This window comes from Anomaloglossus baeobatrachus, chromosome 1 (genome assembly GCF_048569485.1).
Source record: "Anomaloglossus baeobatrachus isolate aAnoBae1 chromosome 1, aAnoBae1.hap1, whole genome shotgun sequence".
Taxonomy (NCBI): domain Eukaryota; kingdom Metazoa; phylum Chordata; class Amphibia; order Anura; family Aromobatidae; genus Anomaloglossus; species Anomaloglossus baeobatrachus.
This window is the reverse complement of record NC_134353.1, coordinates 968,361,668-968,378,777: the sequence shown is the minus strand read 5'-3', so window position 1 is coordinate 968,378,777 and position 17,110 is coordinate 968,361,668. Positions and strand designations below refer to the sequence as shown.

The 17,110-nt window shown below is 48.4% G+C and overlaps 1 protein-coding gene across 1 annotated transcript in view; it reads left to right on the top strand.

Moving 5' to 3' along the window:
- Positions 1–16,852, top strand: part of LOC142264311 (uncharacterized) — a 131,736-nt gene extending 114,884 nt beyond the window's left edge. The window contains 3 exon segments of the mRNA XM_075332249.1: positions 13,602–15,438; positions 15,440–15,515; positions 15,517–16,852. Coding sequence (XP_075188364.1) covers positions 13,602–15,438; positions 15,440–15,515; positions 15,517–15,693 — 2,090 coding nt within the window. The 3' untranslated portion in view covers positions 15,694–16,852.
- Positions 16,853–17,110: the final 258 nt, after the last annotated feature.

Sequence of the window (17,110 nt, the reverse complement as noted above, 5' to 3'; positions counted from 1 at the left end):
CACCCCAGGGCTATGGGACACCCGGTGCCGGACCGGACTAGTCCGGTGGTAGTCAGTGGTGGCTGGGCCCGGCTCCGTGGCCCTGGTGGGTGTCAGTTGAATATGTGGCTTGAATTAAAGTTTGTGTTCGTGACGCCACCTGTGGTATGCGGCTACTAAGCCGCCGCTGCTGTGTGAGGCCTCCGGGATGATGTTATGGCAGCAATGGTAGTACTGCTCCCCACAGGTGGAGCAATGCCCGGGGCACGGTTGGTGCTTGTGGAAGTCTATGGTGCTGCGTGACTAACACGGTGCAGGGCCGACCAGCAATGAAAGAAACAGGCACAAACAGTAGTCTCTTTACCTTCTCTTTTACTCGGCAGAAACTTAGTCCAGGGAGACCGTCACAGATGGTAAAGATGATCCGGCCGGCCTGGAAGTGCCTGGGGTGATCTTTGGCCAGTTGAGTATGAGGCCTACTCCTTAATCTTTCTCTGCTGTGTTAGGACACTGCACTTTGGGTTTGCAATTGCCCTCTTGCTGCTGGGACTTGTTGTTCGTCCCCTTTTCTATGTGGTAGACTGCGCAGGCCCTCTCTGGTGCTTCTCTGCTGGAGTCTACACCGGGCCCTTGGGATGCAGCTGTACCTTCAGATTGCTTCTGGGACAGGGGGCTTACAGCTCTCCTGCCCTCCGGATTCAGCTACCAGGGATGGATTTTATGCCCTGGCAACTACAGACTCCGATGTCCGAGTCCCTGCTGTGCCTCTCTGCTCCCCTTGCTTCACTGGGCCAAGCTATCCAAGCTCTCTCTAGGCCCCAGTTTACAAGGCAGCACTACTCTGCGTCTGCACTCTTTCACTCCTGTCTCCAGACTAACTACCACTTCCTCCTTCCAGCCAGACTTAAGGAATGCTCCCTGAAGTTCCAGGTTCAGAGCTCCCCCTGCTGGCCGGAGGGAGAACTGTGTTGAGTGTTAACTTACTGGCCAATAGATCTCCCAATTACCTCCAGGCTCAGCATTAACCCTTTTGGGAGGGCAATGCTGTTGTGGCGACCAGGTCCTGGGGCGCCACACTCCCCCTTAGTTAAATTCAGTACTCCCGGACTGTAGAAACAAACATGACATGTTAGAACATTTCATCCCATTATGGGAGGCGCAAATACTTTAACGTTACAACCTTAAACATTACTATAAGAGTCCAGTGTGGCTCCCTGCCGGGTGTCCATTACACTGCTCCATGGGGGACCCGCCGCGTTCAAACCCCCAACGTAGGCTCTGGGCGTGCGTCAGAGCATTGATGACCCCACTCTATGCACGCCGGACGGGTTTTTCTTCAGGGGTGTTGAGCACACTGGTGCTAACTATGAACAATTTAGGTGTTGGCCACCCATAGTCCAGTGGCCCAATTGTCCATTTTCGCAATCAAAGAAAAAGAAAACATTTTGTACACAACATGACAGACATTTTGCATAACTATTTACACTCTAATAAGTACTCTTTACTTTATACAGTAGACTCCCTATACCTTAGAGGGGGTTGTCCCCGAGTGCTGCGCTGGGACCTACGTAGCTCTGGTGTTTGCCCCTGACTACGTGGTGCGTCTTCTATCTCAGCACTACAGGTGGGCCTAACCCCCATAGGTAAGCGTGATGGTTGCCTTTGTGATCTAAGAGTCGCCAAGGGTATGACAGGTTCACCACTGACAGGGGGTTGATCCTCCTGTTCCACTGCTGGCGTGTCATCTCGTGCTGGAGCGGACGATTCTTTAGGTGGATCCGGAACCTTTTCCGTTTCTGGCTCGACCAACTGCGGAAACGTCAAAACTGGTACCACTATGGCATTGTTTATTCGGGTCCAAGTTTTGGGGAACTTTCCAAGGATGGTTTGAATCATCTCCCCTTCTTTCTCTTGACTTTGGGGACTTCCTTGTACTCCTTCCATTTCTCTTTGGATTCTGCACCGTTCAGGGCACGCTTTCAGGCAGTCTCGGGAAATTGCTTGATAGGTCTTGCCTTCATCTTTGCTTATGAGGCATACCTTACTATTGTCAAAGTTGGAGGGGATAATGGTGTAGGGCTCGCTTTCCCACTGATCATCCAATTTATGCGCCTTCCGCTTCTTCTTGAGGACTTGTTCTCCAGGTGCTAAGGGAGTTGCTGGGGCTGTTTGATTGTAATGCTGTTCTTGTCTCGTTCTTGCTTGAGACAGGCTCCTCTCTACGCACTCCTGGACCTTACGGTACCGCTGCTGCCGTTCTGTATCCCAATCCTCTATTTCTTGAACCGCCTCAGGCGACACAGTCCCCATCTCAAAGTCTACAGGCAACTTGCCTGGTCTGGCTCGCATCAGGTAAGCGCGGCTGCAGTTGGTCGAATTCACTGGGATGTGGTTGTACAGGTCTACCAGATCTGGCAACTTTTCTGGCCATTGGTTCCTTTCCTCCAGCGGTAGGGTCTTCAGCATATCAATAACCACATGGTTCATTTTCTCGCACAGTCCATTGGTTTGGGGGTGGTACGGTGTGGTTCGGATTTTCTTACAACCGTACATGTTACAGAACTCTTGGAACACTTCAGCCTCGAATGCAGGACCCTGATCAGTCAGTACCCTTTCCGGATAGCCGTGAGGTCGGCAAAAGGATGCCTGGAACGCTCTAGCTGCTGTCCTGGCTGTCTGGTCCTTCACAGGCACTACTACCAGGAAACGAGAGTAATGGTCCACAATGGTGAGGGCGTACACATAGCCTGACCGGCTTGGTGTTAACTTCACGTGGTCCAGGGCCACCAACTCCAGAGGCTGCTTTGTGACAATTGGCTGCAAGGGAGACCTTTGGCTGGCATCGTCTTTCCGCCTCAGGTTACACGGGCCACAGTCTCGGCACCACTTCTCGATCATCTTTCTCATGTGCACCCAATAGAACCGATCACGGAGTAGGGCCTCCAACTTCTTCCACCCGAAGTGTCCTGCGTTATCATGATACGCTGCTAGGACCATTGGAGCATCTCTCTGCGGAACCACTATCTGCCAGACAAGTTCATTTGTTCGATAGTTGACATATCTCTTGCAGAGCTTGCCTTGGTAGGTGAACAGTCGTCCCCTCTCCTTCCACAGCTGCTGGGCTTCCTCTGGAGCGTCTGGGCCAAGATGGGTCTCAGCTTGCGCTAGCTTCTCTTTGACCAATCGCACGGCCGGGTCACCGTTCTGTGTTTCTTCCCAATTATGGTGGAGTAAGGGGTTGACCGAGACCCCGTGCTGGCTTGAGCGCTTCACTCCCACAGCATGCTCACACTGGGACACACCTTGGTGATGGAAAGCCGGTAACTCTATCTCTTCGAGTTCATCCATGTCTTCTCCAGACTCGGGCAAGTGAGGCATTCTGGACAGCGCATCAGCATTGTTATTCTTCTTGCCAGCCCGATACTTGATGGTAAAGTCAAAGTTAGACAGCCGGGCCATCCATCGCTGTTCCATCGCACCTAACTTGGCTGTTGCCAGGTGTGTCAACGGATTGTTGTCCGTGAAGATGGTGAACTTGGCCGATGCCAGATAGTGCTTGAAGCGTTCAGTCACTGCCCAAACAATAGCGAGGAACTCCAGCTTGAAGGAACTGTAGTTTTCTGGATTCCTTTCTGTGGGCCGAAGCTTCCTACTGGCATACGCTATCACCCTCTCTCTGCCTCCCTGTACCTGGGACAGAACTGCTCCCAGTCCCACGTTGCTGGCGTCTGTATACAGTACAAACGGTTGGCTGTAGTCAGGGTAGGCCAGAATTTCTTCTCCCGTGAGAGCCCCTTTCAGCCGGACAAAGGATGTTTCCAGTTGGCTGCTCCATTCAAATGGAGGGCTCTGCTTCTTAGCCTGCTTTGGCTGGCCCACCAGGAGATCTTGAAGGGGCGCTGCTATCTTGGTGAAACCATCAATGAACCTTCGGTAGTAGCCCACCAGTCCAAGGAACTTCCGCACCTCCTTCACTGTGGTGGGTCTTGGCCAGTCCTTGATTACAGTGACTTTCTCCGGATCAGGTGCCACACCTTCTGCGCTGACCACATGACCCAGGTACTGTACCTTTGGCTTCAAGAGGTGACATTTGGACGGCTTGATCTTCAGGCCATATTTCGACAAGGATTCAAACACTTCTGCTAAGTGCTTCAGGTGGTCCTCATAAGTCTTGGAGTAGACTATTACGTCATCCAGGTACAACAGCACGGTTTCAAAGTTGTGGTGGCCCAAGCAGCACTCCATCAACCTTTGGAATGTCCCTGGGGCGTTGCAGAGCCCGAATGGCATACAGTTGAACTCACAGAGGCCCATTGGTGTCGTGAATGCAGTCTTCTCCTTGTCCGCCTCTGCCACGGGAACCTGCCAATACCCACTGGTGAGATCCAAGGTGGAGAAATAGTTAGCTGACTTTAAGGCTGTTAGTGACTCCTCTATTCTGGGCAGTGGATAAGCATCTTTATGTGTAATGCGGTTAATTTGCCTGTAATCTACGCACATTCTCATTGTACCATCTTTTTTCTTTACGAGCACTAGTGGAGCTGCCCAGGGGCTACAACTATCTCTGATAACCCCAGCCTCCTTCATTTCCCGTAACATTTCCTTGGCACACTGATACTGTGCGGGGGGAACAGGGCGGTATCTCTCTTTAATGGGATGATGATCACCCGTGGGGATTTGATGTTTAACCCCTTTCACCTGCCCAAAATCTAGGGGGTGTTTGCTGAAGACCCGCTCGTACTCCTGTACCACCCGGTAAACCCCATGCTTTTGGTGCGAGGGGGTGGAGTCGGTGCCTACATGTAATTTTTGGCACCAGTCTTCCGGCTGCCCCTTGGAGCCATTGTCTTCCGCCTGGTCGGACGGGATCAAGGGTTCCACTGCTTTAATGGTATTGTTACTGACAGTGTACAGTTTTGCTACAGTGGCGTACCGGGGCAATTTGGCCTCCTCCTCCCCACAATTCAGGACACGGACGGGCACTCTCCCCTTGCGGACGTCCGCTACCCCTCTGGCTATCAGGACTCCAGGCCTACTGTCTGAATACACTGGTTCTACCAAGGCATGGTAATCCTGACCCTTGAGGCCTATTGCTGCCCGACACCATATCAACATTTCACTTCTTGGGGGTATTACAATGGGGAGGGGGTCACTTACCCTCACACTGCCAATTTCTCCTCCGGCTAGCTCTACTTGCTGCCTCCTCATCAGGGCTCTGATCTCCCTCTGTAGGACACGCTGCTGCCCGGAGCTGGCAGTTTCAGACGCCTGTTGCAACAAAATTATCACTTCGGCAATACAATTTTCTATCACATTTGTACCAAGGGTTAGCAGTGGGTCAGATTCTTTGCGATCTATATCTACAATTATCATCCCCTGACATGGCAATTCCACCCGCCCCACTTTAATGGTTACTTCTTTGTACCCAATTTGAGGCAAGGGCTGACCATTACTGGCCACAATCATTAAATCATCATCTGGGCCATGGTCAATGTCTGAATCAGCCCAATATCTTTTGTACAGTTTGTGGGGGATGGTTGTTACCTGGGACCCCGTATCCAGGAGGGCATTCAAAGGGATCCCATCCAGCACAATGGGAAGGACCGGGCGTCCTCCCACATACTTGCTGCGGCTGGGGTTTGAGCCGGGCTTCCTCACACCTGGGGGTTGGCTCCTGGCCCCAGGCTCGGCCCGTTTAAAGGACAGCGTCGTGCAATGTGGCCCGCCTGGTTGCAGTGGCGGCAGATCGGTTGTCCTGTTGAATCATACCGGTCTGTGTCTCTGCCTCGGGTCGGCGGAATCCTCCTCTGTCGCATCCATGGGACGTCTTCTGGGCTGGAGGCCAACTCGATTTTTGCAGGCGAGGGGGTCATTTGTAGAGACTGCACGGTCTTGGCAAGGGCAGCCACAGTCTTGGTCAGCTCCTGGAACTGCTGTCTGAGCTCTGCAGTGGGATCCTTATCCAGGGACTGCGCCTCAGCCCCTGCAGTGGCTCGTGTTGCAGGCACCACCCCGGGGTACGTGATAGCAAGAGGCCGGAGGGGTACTGGGTCATTCGGTGTAGATTCTCTCAGTACCCTGATGGCCTGGTCCTTAAACTTGGCAAAGTCCAGAGCAGGGTTCTGCAGGACCAGGATACGCAGCTGGGTCCTGTGGGCATCTGACAGGAGCCCCTCTATGAACTGCTCAGTTAGGAGTTTGTCTTCTTCACGTACACTCTCTGGGTCCACCTGTTTAACTGCTTTCAGGGCCTCCTGCAAGTTTAAGGCATAGTCCCTTATGCTGTCCGTGGCCCGTTGCTTGCACCCAAAGAATCTCATCTTTATCTCTGCTGCGGTGCGGGTGTCAAAAGTACTCTTTAGCTTGGCCAGTATCTGGGCTGCTGTCCCTTTATCTGTATCAGGCCAGGACTTCGCTTCACGCTGGGCTGCGCCGGCTAGCTGTCCCATTACTATGCCCACCTTCTGGCTCTCAGTCAGAGGATACACCCGGAACAAGCTGTGCAGGCTTTCTCTGAAGTCACTCAAGGTATGGGACTCCCCGGAGTACTGCGGCAGCCATTCTGCTCCTGGTATGTACGGCATGGTGATCGGCATTACCGGCGCTACAGTGGGGGCTGGGGCGACGGCGACTGGGACTACTTCGGCCGGTGCTGCGGCGCCCTGGGCGATGGCAGCCACCTGCTCTCCCTCGGAGTCGGACATCTTCCTCCCCCTTAGTGAACCTTACCAGGCTCCGTTCACTTTTCAAATTTTCTTCCGGGTCGCGCGGGGTTAACAGCGCTCTGCTCTGATGGCGCGCTCCCTTCGCGCTCTTTGTCAGGCACGCCCCCCTTCTTCCTGCGCTCGGCGCGGCTAATGGCGGCGGCAATTTACAACCAGTACACAGTCTTTTACACAGTTCTTCAGGCGCACAGTACCCGGTGTGACCGGGCACGAAATCCTGTTCGTGACGCCAAAGTTGACTCGCCCACCCCAGGGCTATGGGACACCCGGTGCCGGACCGGACTAGTCCGGTGGTAGTCAGTGGTGGCTGGGCCCGGCTCCGTGGCCCTGGTGGGTGTCAGTTGAATATGTGGCTTGAATTAAAGTTTGTGTTCGTGACGCCACCTGTGGTATGCGGCTACTAAGCCGCCGCTGCTGTGTGAGGCCTCCGGGATGATGTTATGGCAGCAATGGTAGTACTGCTCCCCACAGGTGGAGCAATGCCCGGGGCACGGTTGGTGCTTGTGGAAGTCTATGGTGCTGCGTGACTAACACGGTGCAGGGCCGACCAGCAATGAAAGAAACAGGCACAAACAGTAGTCTCTTTACCTTCTCTTTTACTCGGCAGAAACTTAGTCCAGGGAGACCGTCACAGATGGTAAAGATGATCCGGCCGGCCTGGAAGTGCCTGGGGTGATCTTTGGCCAGTTGAGTATGAGGCCTACTCCTTAATCTTTCTCTGCTGTGTTAGGACACTGCACTTTGGGTTTGCAATTGCCCTCTTGCTGCTGGGACTTGTTGTTCGTCCCCTTTTCTATGTGGTAGACTGCGCAGGCCCTCTCTGGTGCTTCTCTGCTGGAGTCTACACCGGACCCTTGGGATGCAGCTGTACCTTCAGATTGCTTCTGGGACAGGGGGCTTACAGCTCTCCTGCCCTCCGGATTCAGCTACCAGGGATGGATTTTATGCCCTGGCAACTACAGACTCCGATGTCCGAGTCCCTGCTGTGCCTCTCTGCTCCCCTTGCTTCACTGGGCCAAGCTATCCAAGCTCTAGGCCCCAGTTTACAAGGCAGCACTACTCTGCGTCTGCACTCTTTCACTCCTGTCTCCAGACTAACTACCACTTCCTCCTTCCAGCCAGACTTAAGGAATGCTCCCTGAAGTTCCAGGTTCAGAGCTCCCCCTGCTGGCCGGAGGGAGAACTGTGTTGAGTGTTAACTTACTGGCCAATAGATCTCCCAATTACCTCCAGGCTCAGCATTAACCCTTTTGGGAGGGCAATGCTGTTGTGGTGACCAGGTCCTGGGGCGCCACATTTACATACCATTAGGGGGCAGCTCGGGTGTTTAGGCAGTGAAATCCAACCTTATAAAGTTTGAAAATTCGTGCACTTTTTGATTGACGTGTGCACCTCTGCTGCTAATGTCCAGGCGTGTTATGCACTTGTATCCCCGCCGCCCCCTGTTCCTCCCTCTCTCTGGTTGTTTGTAAATTTCTGTGAACACTGTGCCTGATAGTGCCAGTACTGCACTGGCTGCACCTTATACATGAAAATCCTGATGTTTGGTTCCCTTTAAAACTCATAACAATTCATAATCATGTCCATGCACAGTCATCTTCTGGTCCACAAGCTTGGATATCCTCTTCTTGGCACAAAGTATCGGGTAGAAGAGGGAAGACGGCCATCTCCTGGTCCCAGGTCCGACATCTTTTGTAGTGGGATGCATGGATCTTTGACATGAAGAGAGAGAGAGAAAGAGATCTGGATCTGGAGGAGAAAATTCAAGAACATATATTAGGCAAATATTTAGTTACTCTTACTAAACTTGTTTGATTATCTGAGAGTACTTCGAAACAGGATTTCATAGGATCTCAACTTAGTGGTCCCTGCTGGGGAGTGTCTGACACTGAACAATGCAAGGGGAAGACTCTCATGCCCTTGCCTTCTACACTGCCCTAACCTCCCAACCTTCCCTCTATTCTGTGGCTGGTCTGGGGTGTGTAGAGTCAGTTCTGTGTCTAAGGCCTGCCATATCTCTTTGGCTGGCAGTAAAAGCAGGTCACTAGCCACTTTCTATGGTCTCCGGGAGTCCACAGCCGCACTCTCTCAGTTCTCTTTTTCTTCTGAGACTTGCTCTTGTAGGGTCAGGACAATGTTTTCTCAAGACTTTCCATCTTTCCTTTCTTCTTCACATCGGGGTCTTTTAAAAAGCACAGATTGACTGACTGTTTCTGTGGTAAGTGGTCTTGGGGCTTCTTTGGATGTTCTGTCAGCGAGGGCATTTCTTACTGCTTCCATTGATTCCTCCAATGTAGGCCTCAACCCTGCTCACCGCGACTCTTGTCTGGCAATAGCAAAGCTTCCATCAGTTCTTCTATGGCCTCATGGTGGCGTACAGTTCCATTGGCGGTGATCAAGTCTCTTGTCTTCCATACAGAGTAGATGTTGGCTGCCATCTTGCAGGCTTCAAGACAAAACAATCACTGATCTCGGGGAGACCAGCCAGAGAAAACACTGCCGGCAGCCAACGAGGGCGCTCAAAACAGTGAAATCCTAGGTGCATTGCCCCCTGGGAAATATGCAAATCAAAAAAGTCTGTGGAGCCTCTGTTAGGAGTCTCAACACAGAAACTAGCCAGATATCCCTCTGGGAAGGACCTAGCCAAGGAGTGGCTCTTTTTAGGGGACCACCATATTAAGTGTCCCTTTTAGTCAATATCCAAATTTTTGACAAGTTTAAAGCTATGACTAGGGAAATACCAAGGCCAGGTATCCATCCACAGACAGCTGTTTCTGGGAATTGCTCCTCATCAGTGTGGAGTAGGATTCTGGCCAGGTGGGAGCAAAGCCTAGTAGACTAACAAGACAAAACAATCACTGATCCCTTGTCCTTGGCTCCACAGACTTTTGATTTGCATCTTGCAGGCTTCAGTGAGAGCACATACCTCTGCTTATTTTGCAGACAGGGATGCGAGTAGCGACTGCTCTATCAGCACAGCGTCTTCTGCTACCACCACCATACCCGTGTGGAACCGTCTTCTTGGTGCACATCTTGATCCATCCGCAAAGGGGTTAAGTCAGGGTTCAAAAGTGTATCCATCACTTTATCGAATACAGAGGTTCCTGCCTCAGCTATGCCAGAGTCGACTACCTCTTCCACCAAGGTGTCAGACGTGGGACACTCCCCCCTTGGAAGAGGGAGAGGTGTAGCAGGATTAAGGACCGCACACCGGGAGATGGTGACTGTGTCAGAGAGCAGTGATGTCATACGGGCATTGATCTTCAACTGGTGCTTTAGTTAGGTGTTTCTCAGATGACTAGATCCAATCTGGCTCAGTAGTATCCAAAGGGCCGCTGTCTTCCTCCATGCCAAGCGGGTAGAATGACTTCTGGTAGTCAGGCAGGCTCAGGGCTGGAGATGACGTGGTGATACTCTTCAGGTAACTGTGAATGCATCACATCTCTATGGGAGCTGATCTTGTAAACTGCTAGATTCATCTCCATACGTCTTGCCTGAAAGGGAGTTTCTTGGTCCTTTACTCTGTAATCAGGAGTTTACCAGCTGTAGTTGTTTGCATGTGGGCTCTCTGAGACCTGATACAAAGGACTATACCCAGGTTTGTAAGGAAGAGCATCGGGTGTAAATAGGGGTCAGGAGAACACTGACATTCTGAAAACTAAGATCCCCTAAAATCCCGGGGGAAAAAAGAGCACAACAATGTTTGGAAACTAGCAAGCAGCAAACCCCTGACTACATATACACAACTAGAAATAGCGGTGGAGCGTATCTTCTCTACCTCTCCTGTGCTGACCCTGTAACTGGGGGCCCTGCACTCTCCCTCATCCCGACGGTAGACCTAATGGTGGTCAGGGCCGAGCCTCCAGCGTATCCCTATCTCCTGACAGACCCTGCTTAGTAAGACACAAAGGATAGGACAGATCACTGGGTGCTGCCAGCAAAAATCCTGATATATGCCAACTCCTGATGATCAAAATCCCCTTAGGATCACACAATCCTCCACCCACTATATCAGGGAACTCTTATGCAAGATACTAGGCAGGATGATAGACAAGAGAATATCTCAAAACTAGGCTGAGGAGCAACTGCCATAGGCAGAAAAAAAATTCACTGTCCACCAGGACTAATAGTGAGCAGTCTCTTGATATGGTCTAATAAATTGTATACTAGGTACAGCAAAAACAAATATGCAAAAGAGAAGGCAAAAAGTTTCCACAGGAATATCAGCAATGTCCTTAGTGGGATCACAATGGGACACAACTGCATATATGACCAAAAACGTAGTATGGATTTCAGGTCCCTATGTCCCGCCTCTGCAGCCTCTGCTGCATCAGCAATAAACAGAGCAGTGGCTTTGGGTTCTAAGATGGCGGCTGAAAACAAAAATAGGGAACTGGGTTGTCGGCCAGACTAAAATGGTGTCAAAAGAGGAACTATGTAGTATCTGAGTTAAAATGGCTGCTAAAAGAGGAAGTAGGTGTCGGCCAAATTAGTGTCTGAAGAGGCCTGGGAGGGAGGGACATGGGTTGTGCCATCCACATTCATGAGATATTCCATCTGTCACTGGGAATATGGATTATCTAGGGACCCCTGGGCTGACCCTGTGACCAGGGACCCTGCGCTCTCCCTCATCTTGACGGTAGACCTAATGGTGGTCAGGGCCGAGCCTCCAGCGTATCCCTATCCCCTATCAGACCTTGACATAATATCCCCATACCATACCCCACCCCAGGGCTGGGCAAAACAGAGTGACAGAAATCCACATTCAGGACAGGAAATAATGGGGTGGGCTTACGTGGACATAGTGTTCCACAGACAGTACACAAGTCCACCCTATGGAATAGCTTATAGGGTGGAGGGCATTGCTTCTAATAATGGGCCTGGAGAAGCCATTTTCATTGACAGGTAAAAGACACGTAGTATAGTTACTAGATTCAGAATTACATTTCTCCAATCCATCTCAATCTTTCCTCATCTAATCCCCCGCTTGGGAGAATTCTCCATTTTCTTTTTCAACATGCGTCTCATCTTCTGTCACTTACAGATTCCTTCATCTTAAACTTGCTGGTCTAATTTGACCTCATTCACAGATTTTCAAATAGAAAACTAACACTTCTCTTTCAATTTCAACATTTCTTCGGTGTTCTACACCAGATGCGTACATTATATATACAAACGTCTAGATTCCATCTCAGTGCACAACATTAACACAATACAACCGGTTCATCTGCCGCTACTCCACTGTAGATGTCTAGTCTTTTGTTTCCAGGAAGAATCCGAGTACATGTCAAACCAGTATTACACTCACCCTCACGATACGCCAGCTGTACATTGATATTACGAGAACTACCAAAATCTGTTCACACTACATACACCTCATGAGGACGCTCCATCCAAAGCTTAATAACTTTGATTAAGGCCAAGGTTAAGAATTCTCTCTAATGTATTCTTCGCAATCCTGGGTAATGGAATACATTAACATCCACTAAAAAAAGACCAGTGAGTCAGTGTACAACCGTTCAACTCTCTGCTTAGCAGGAATACGGTACCAGGTAACAGTCAGGGCTTTCTCACCCTCTTACCATAACACTGCACCTGTACCTAGAAAACTCCCCTTTCAAATCTTCTGTCCCCGAAGACCAGGTCCAAGGCCTTATCAATCATCAAATATTGATCAAACACATCACACACAGATGTATATTGCAGTATATGTAACAGTTAAACAGTTAACTCCTCGCGGTTGTTTTCTTTTTTCTTTCCCACACACGGCTGCTAGAGGCTCACGTCCTCATTCTGCTCTAAGGAAGCCAACGGAGCTCTCTTCCCCATTTCCACGAGTCAAAATAATGAACAAACACATTGATTGACATAAGAATAAAGACTAGATATAACATGCCGGTTTCTGAACTCGCCTGCCATTACACAGTTACACATATAACCTGGTTCATACCAGAGGTCAGCGTATATAACAACTTCCTCATTCTGCTCTAAAGCAAACTCGAAAATGAAACCTGCTGAACAAAGACACAGTACCGTATTTTTCGGACTATAAGACGCACCCTGGTTTTAGAGCAGGAAAATAGGAAAATAAAATTTTAAGCAAAAAATGGAGTCTTGACACACTATTATGGGGCGAGGATCTGCTGCTGACACTGTTATGGGGTAATATCCCCAAATTCTCTACTAAAATACCTCATCCTTGTAATGATCCTCCTGCCTTGTGTATATATAGTATATACCCCCATCCTTGCTCATAATCTACCCCCATTCTGCTCATAATATACCCCCATCCTTGCTCATATACCCCCATCCTGCTCATATATCCCCATCCTTGCTCATAATATACCCCCATTCTGCTCATAATATACACCCATCCTGCTATACACCCCCATGCTGGTATACGGCCCACATCCTGTGGCACATAAAAAAAATAAACGTTCCTACTCCCCTCACTCCCTGCATCACTCCTCCCGTCTGTGTCAGCGGCAGCGCCGCTGAGTGGAGCCGTCCCCATTCCCCTACAGCACCGCAATCTCCTCCTGGGCTGCCGGCGGCCGCTGAGTGGAGCCGTCCCCGTTCCCCTGCAGCACCGCGATGTCCCCCTGGCTGCCGGCGGCATAATAAATCTGGAACAGTTCAACCCCTATTGATAACGACCAATTCAATAAAGATAAAGGGAACCTGTCCTCAGAGATAATGCTATTAACCTGCAGGTATGCGGTTAATCTGCCCAATGTCGGCAAAAACGCAGCGGGGAGAAAATTAACTTTATTCTCTTCGGTAACATTTGGATTGCCAGACCACAGTAGACCATTATTTTATCCATTCTATCTAAATGTAGAAATTCCTTTTATGTTGGAGAAAAAAAAATTCACATTGTCTATTTCATCTTTATAGGAAATCCTTGTGAGAATAACAGTTTGTCAATAAATTGTAAAAAAGAAGATATTGGGAATCCCTCTAAAGGAGAAAACCTCATTACCTTTCATTTACATCCTGGACTTCATGACATATCACTATCATATAATTCCCCTACTCATGAGGAACGCTCTCCTGAGCAATATCAGATTGATACTACAATTACAGGTGACAAAGAGGAGACAAGATTTCAGAGTGACAAGCAACTTACTAAAAGCTCAAATTTTGTAAAACAAACAAAGCACAAAGAGAAGCCATACTGCTGTTCAGAAAGCTTTACAAATAATTCAAAATTTATTAGACATGAGAGAATTCACACAGGAGAAAAGCCATTTCTGGGTTCACCATGGGGGAAATCCTGCATAGATAATGGGACTCTTTCTAGACATCAGATAATTCCTACAGGAGTGCGGCAGTATTCATGTTCAGAATGTGGGAAATGTTTTAGAAAAAAATCATATCTTAATCAACATCAAAGAATTCACACAGGGGAAACATTTTCATGTTTGCAATGTGGAAGAGTCTTTCAGAATAAATCTACTCTTCTAACACATCAAAGAATTCACACAGGAGAGAAGCCGTATTCATGTTTAGAATGTGGGAAATGCTTTACAAAAAAATCAGGTCTTGTGACACACAAGAAACTTCACACAGGAGAGAGGCCGTATTCATGTTCAGAATGTGGGAAATGTTTTATAAATAAATCAATTCTTGTGCAGCATAAAAGAATTCACACAGGGGAGAAGCCGTATTCATGTTCGCACTGTGATAAATGCTTTACAGATAAATCAACTCTTGTGAGACACGTGAAAAGTCACACAGGAGAGAGGCCATATTCATGTTCAGAATGTGGGAAATCTTTTATACAAAAATCAAAGCTTGTGACACATGAGCGAAGACACACAGGAGAGAAGCCGTATTCATGTTCAGAATGTGGGAAATCTTTTATACAAAAATCAAATCTTGTGACACACAAGCGAAGTCACACAGGAGAGAAGCCGTATTCATGTTCAGAATGTGGGAAATCTTTTATACGTAAATCAAATCTTGTGATACATGAGCAAAGTCACACAGGAGAGAGGCCGTATTCATGTTCAAAATGTGGGAAATCGTTTAAACAAAAATCAAATCTTGTGATACATGACCGAAGTCACACAGGCGAGAAACCGTATTCATGTTCAGAATGTGGGAAATATTTTATACGTAAATCAAATCTTGTGATACATGAGCAAAGTCACACAGGAGAGAGGCCGTATTCATGTTCAGAATGTGGGAAATGTTTTATAAATAAATCAATTCTTGTGCAGCATAAAAGAATTCACACAGGGGAGAAGCCGTATTCATGTTCGCACTGTGATAAATGCTTTACAGATAAATCAACTCTTGTGAGACACGTGAAAAGTCACACAGGAGAGAGGCCATATTCATGTTCAGAATGTGGGAAATCTTTTATACAAAAATCAAAGCTTGTGATACATGAGCGAAGTCACACAGGAGAGAGGCCGTATTCATGTTCAGAATGTGGGAAATCGTTTATACAAAAATCAAATCTTGTGATACATGAGCGAAGTCACACAGGAGAGAGGCCGTATTCATGTTCAAAATGTGGGAAATCGTTTATACAAAAATCAAATCTTGTGATACATGAGCGAAGTCACACAGGAGAGAGGCCATATTCATGTTCAAAATGTGGGAAATCGTTTATACAAAAATCAAATCTTGTGATACATGAGCGATGTCACACTCCAGAGAGGCCATAATAATGTTCAGAATCTGGGAAATCTTATATACAAATATCAAATCTTGTGAAACGTGCAAATTCACCCTGGAGAAAAGCAGTGTTCATGTTCAAAATGTGCGAAAGCTTTTAGAAAGAAATCAGTTCTTTATGCAGCACAAGAGAATTCACACGGGGGGGAAGCAATATTCATGTTCACACTGTGGGAAATGCTTTACAGTGAAATCAAATCTTGTCAGCCAGAATAGAAGACACACAGGAGGTATTCATGTTCATAATGGGGGAAATCTTTTGATAAACAGTGCTAAGCTTAAATGCGTACACCCTTTTTGATAGGTAAGATTTTAATTAATATCTCACTTTACACAAGAACAATTTCCACAATGTTTACAACACTGTGATTCACAAAACATTTTTTAACTAATAACATGAAAGTAAAGTTAATAATATAGCATAAATTAGTTTAAAAAAAAAGTATATCCCACATCAAAACTACTATATCTACTATTTTGGATGGTCTCCATGATTTTTAAGGACAGCACTAAGTCTTCTAGGCCTGGAATGAACGAGTTGGGAACGTTACAACGTCCATCTTTTTTCCCTTCAAGAACGAGCTCTTTTAGAGCCTGAATGCCGGATGGAAAGTGAAGCTCAACTTGTCTCTTCACAATTCCCTATAGGTGTTTGGGTTCAGATCAAGAGACTGTTAGGAAGACCAAGAGTTAAAAGTTGTTACGATTTTGAATGTTTATGCTTAAGGCCACGTCACACTAAGCAACATCGCTAGCAACATCGCTGCTGAGGCACAACTTTTGTGACGTAACAGCGATGTTGCTAGTGATGTCTCTGTGTGTGACATCCAGCAACAATCTGGCCCCTGCTGTGAGGTCGCCGGTTGTTGCTGAATGTCCTGGGCCGTTTTTTAGTTGTTGCTGTCTCGCTGTGAAGCACAGATCGCTGTGTGTGACAGCGAGAGAGCAACAACTGAATGTGCAGGCAGCAGGAGCCGGCTTCTGCGGACACTGGTAACCACGGTAAACATCGGGTAACTAAGAAGCCCTGTCCTTGGTTACCCGATATTTATCTTCGTTACGAGCGTCCGCCGTTCTCACGCTGTCAGTGCCGGCTCCCTACGCGTGTAGCAGAGTACACATCGGGTAATTAACCCGATGTGTACTGTGGCTAGGAGAGCAGGGAGCCGGCACTGGCAGCGTGAGCGCACACTGCTTAGCGCTGGCTCTTTGCACACGTAGCTGGAGTACACATCGGGTAATTAACCCGATGTGTACTCTGGCTAGGAGAGCAGGGAGCCAGCGCTAAGCGGTGTGCGCTGGTAACCAAGGTAAATATCGGGTTGGTTACCCGATATTTACCTTAGTTACCAAGCACAGCATGCTTCCACGTCGCTGCTGGCTGGGGGCTGGTCACTTGCTGGTGAGATCTGCCTGTATGACAGCTCACCAGCAACCCGTGTAGCGACGCTCCAACGATCCCTGCCAGGTCAGGTTGCTGGTGGGATCGCTGGAGCGTCGCTTAGGTCTGACTGTGTGACATCTCGCCAGCGACCTCCTAGCAACTTACCAGCGATCCCTATCAGGTTGTATCGTTGTTGGGATCGCTGGTAAGTTGTTTAGTGTGATGGTACCTTTAGCACTTAGGATAGAGATGAGTAAGAATGTAAATTACGTCCTTGAATTTGTAGAATGTATGATATCTGCACACCTGTGGCTTAGATAATGGATATGTAAAC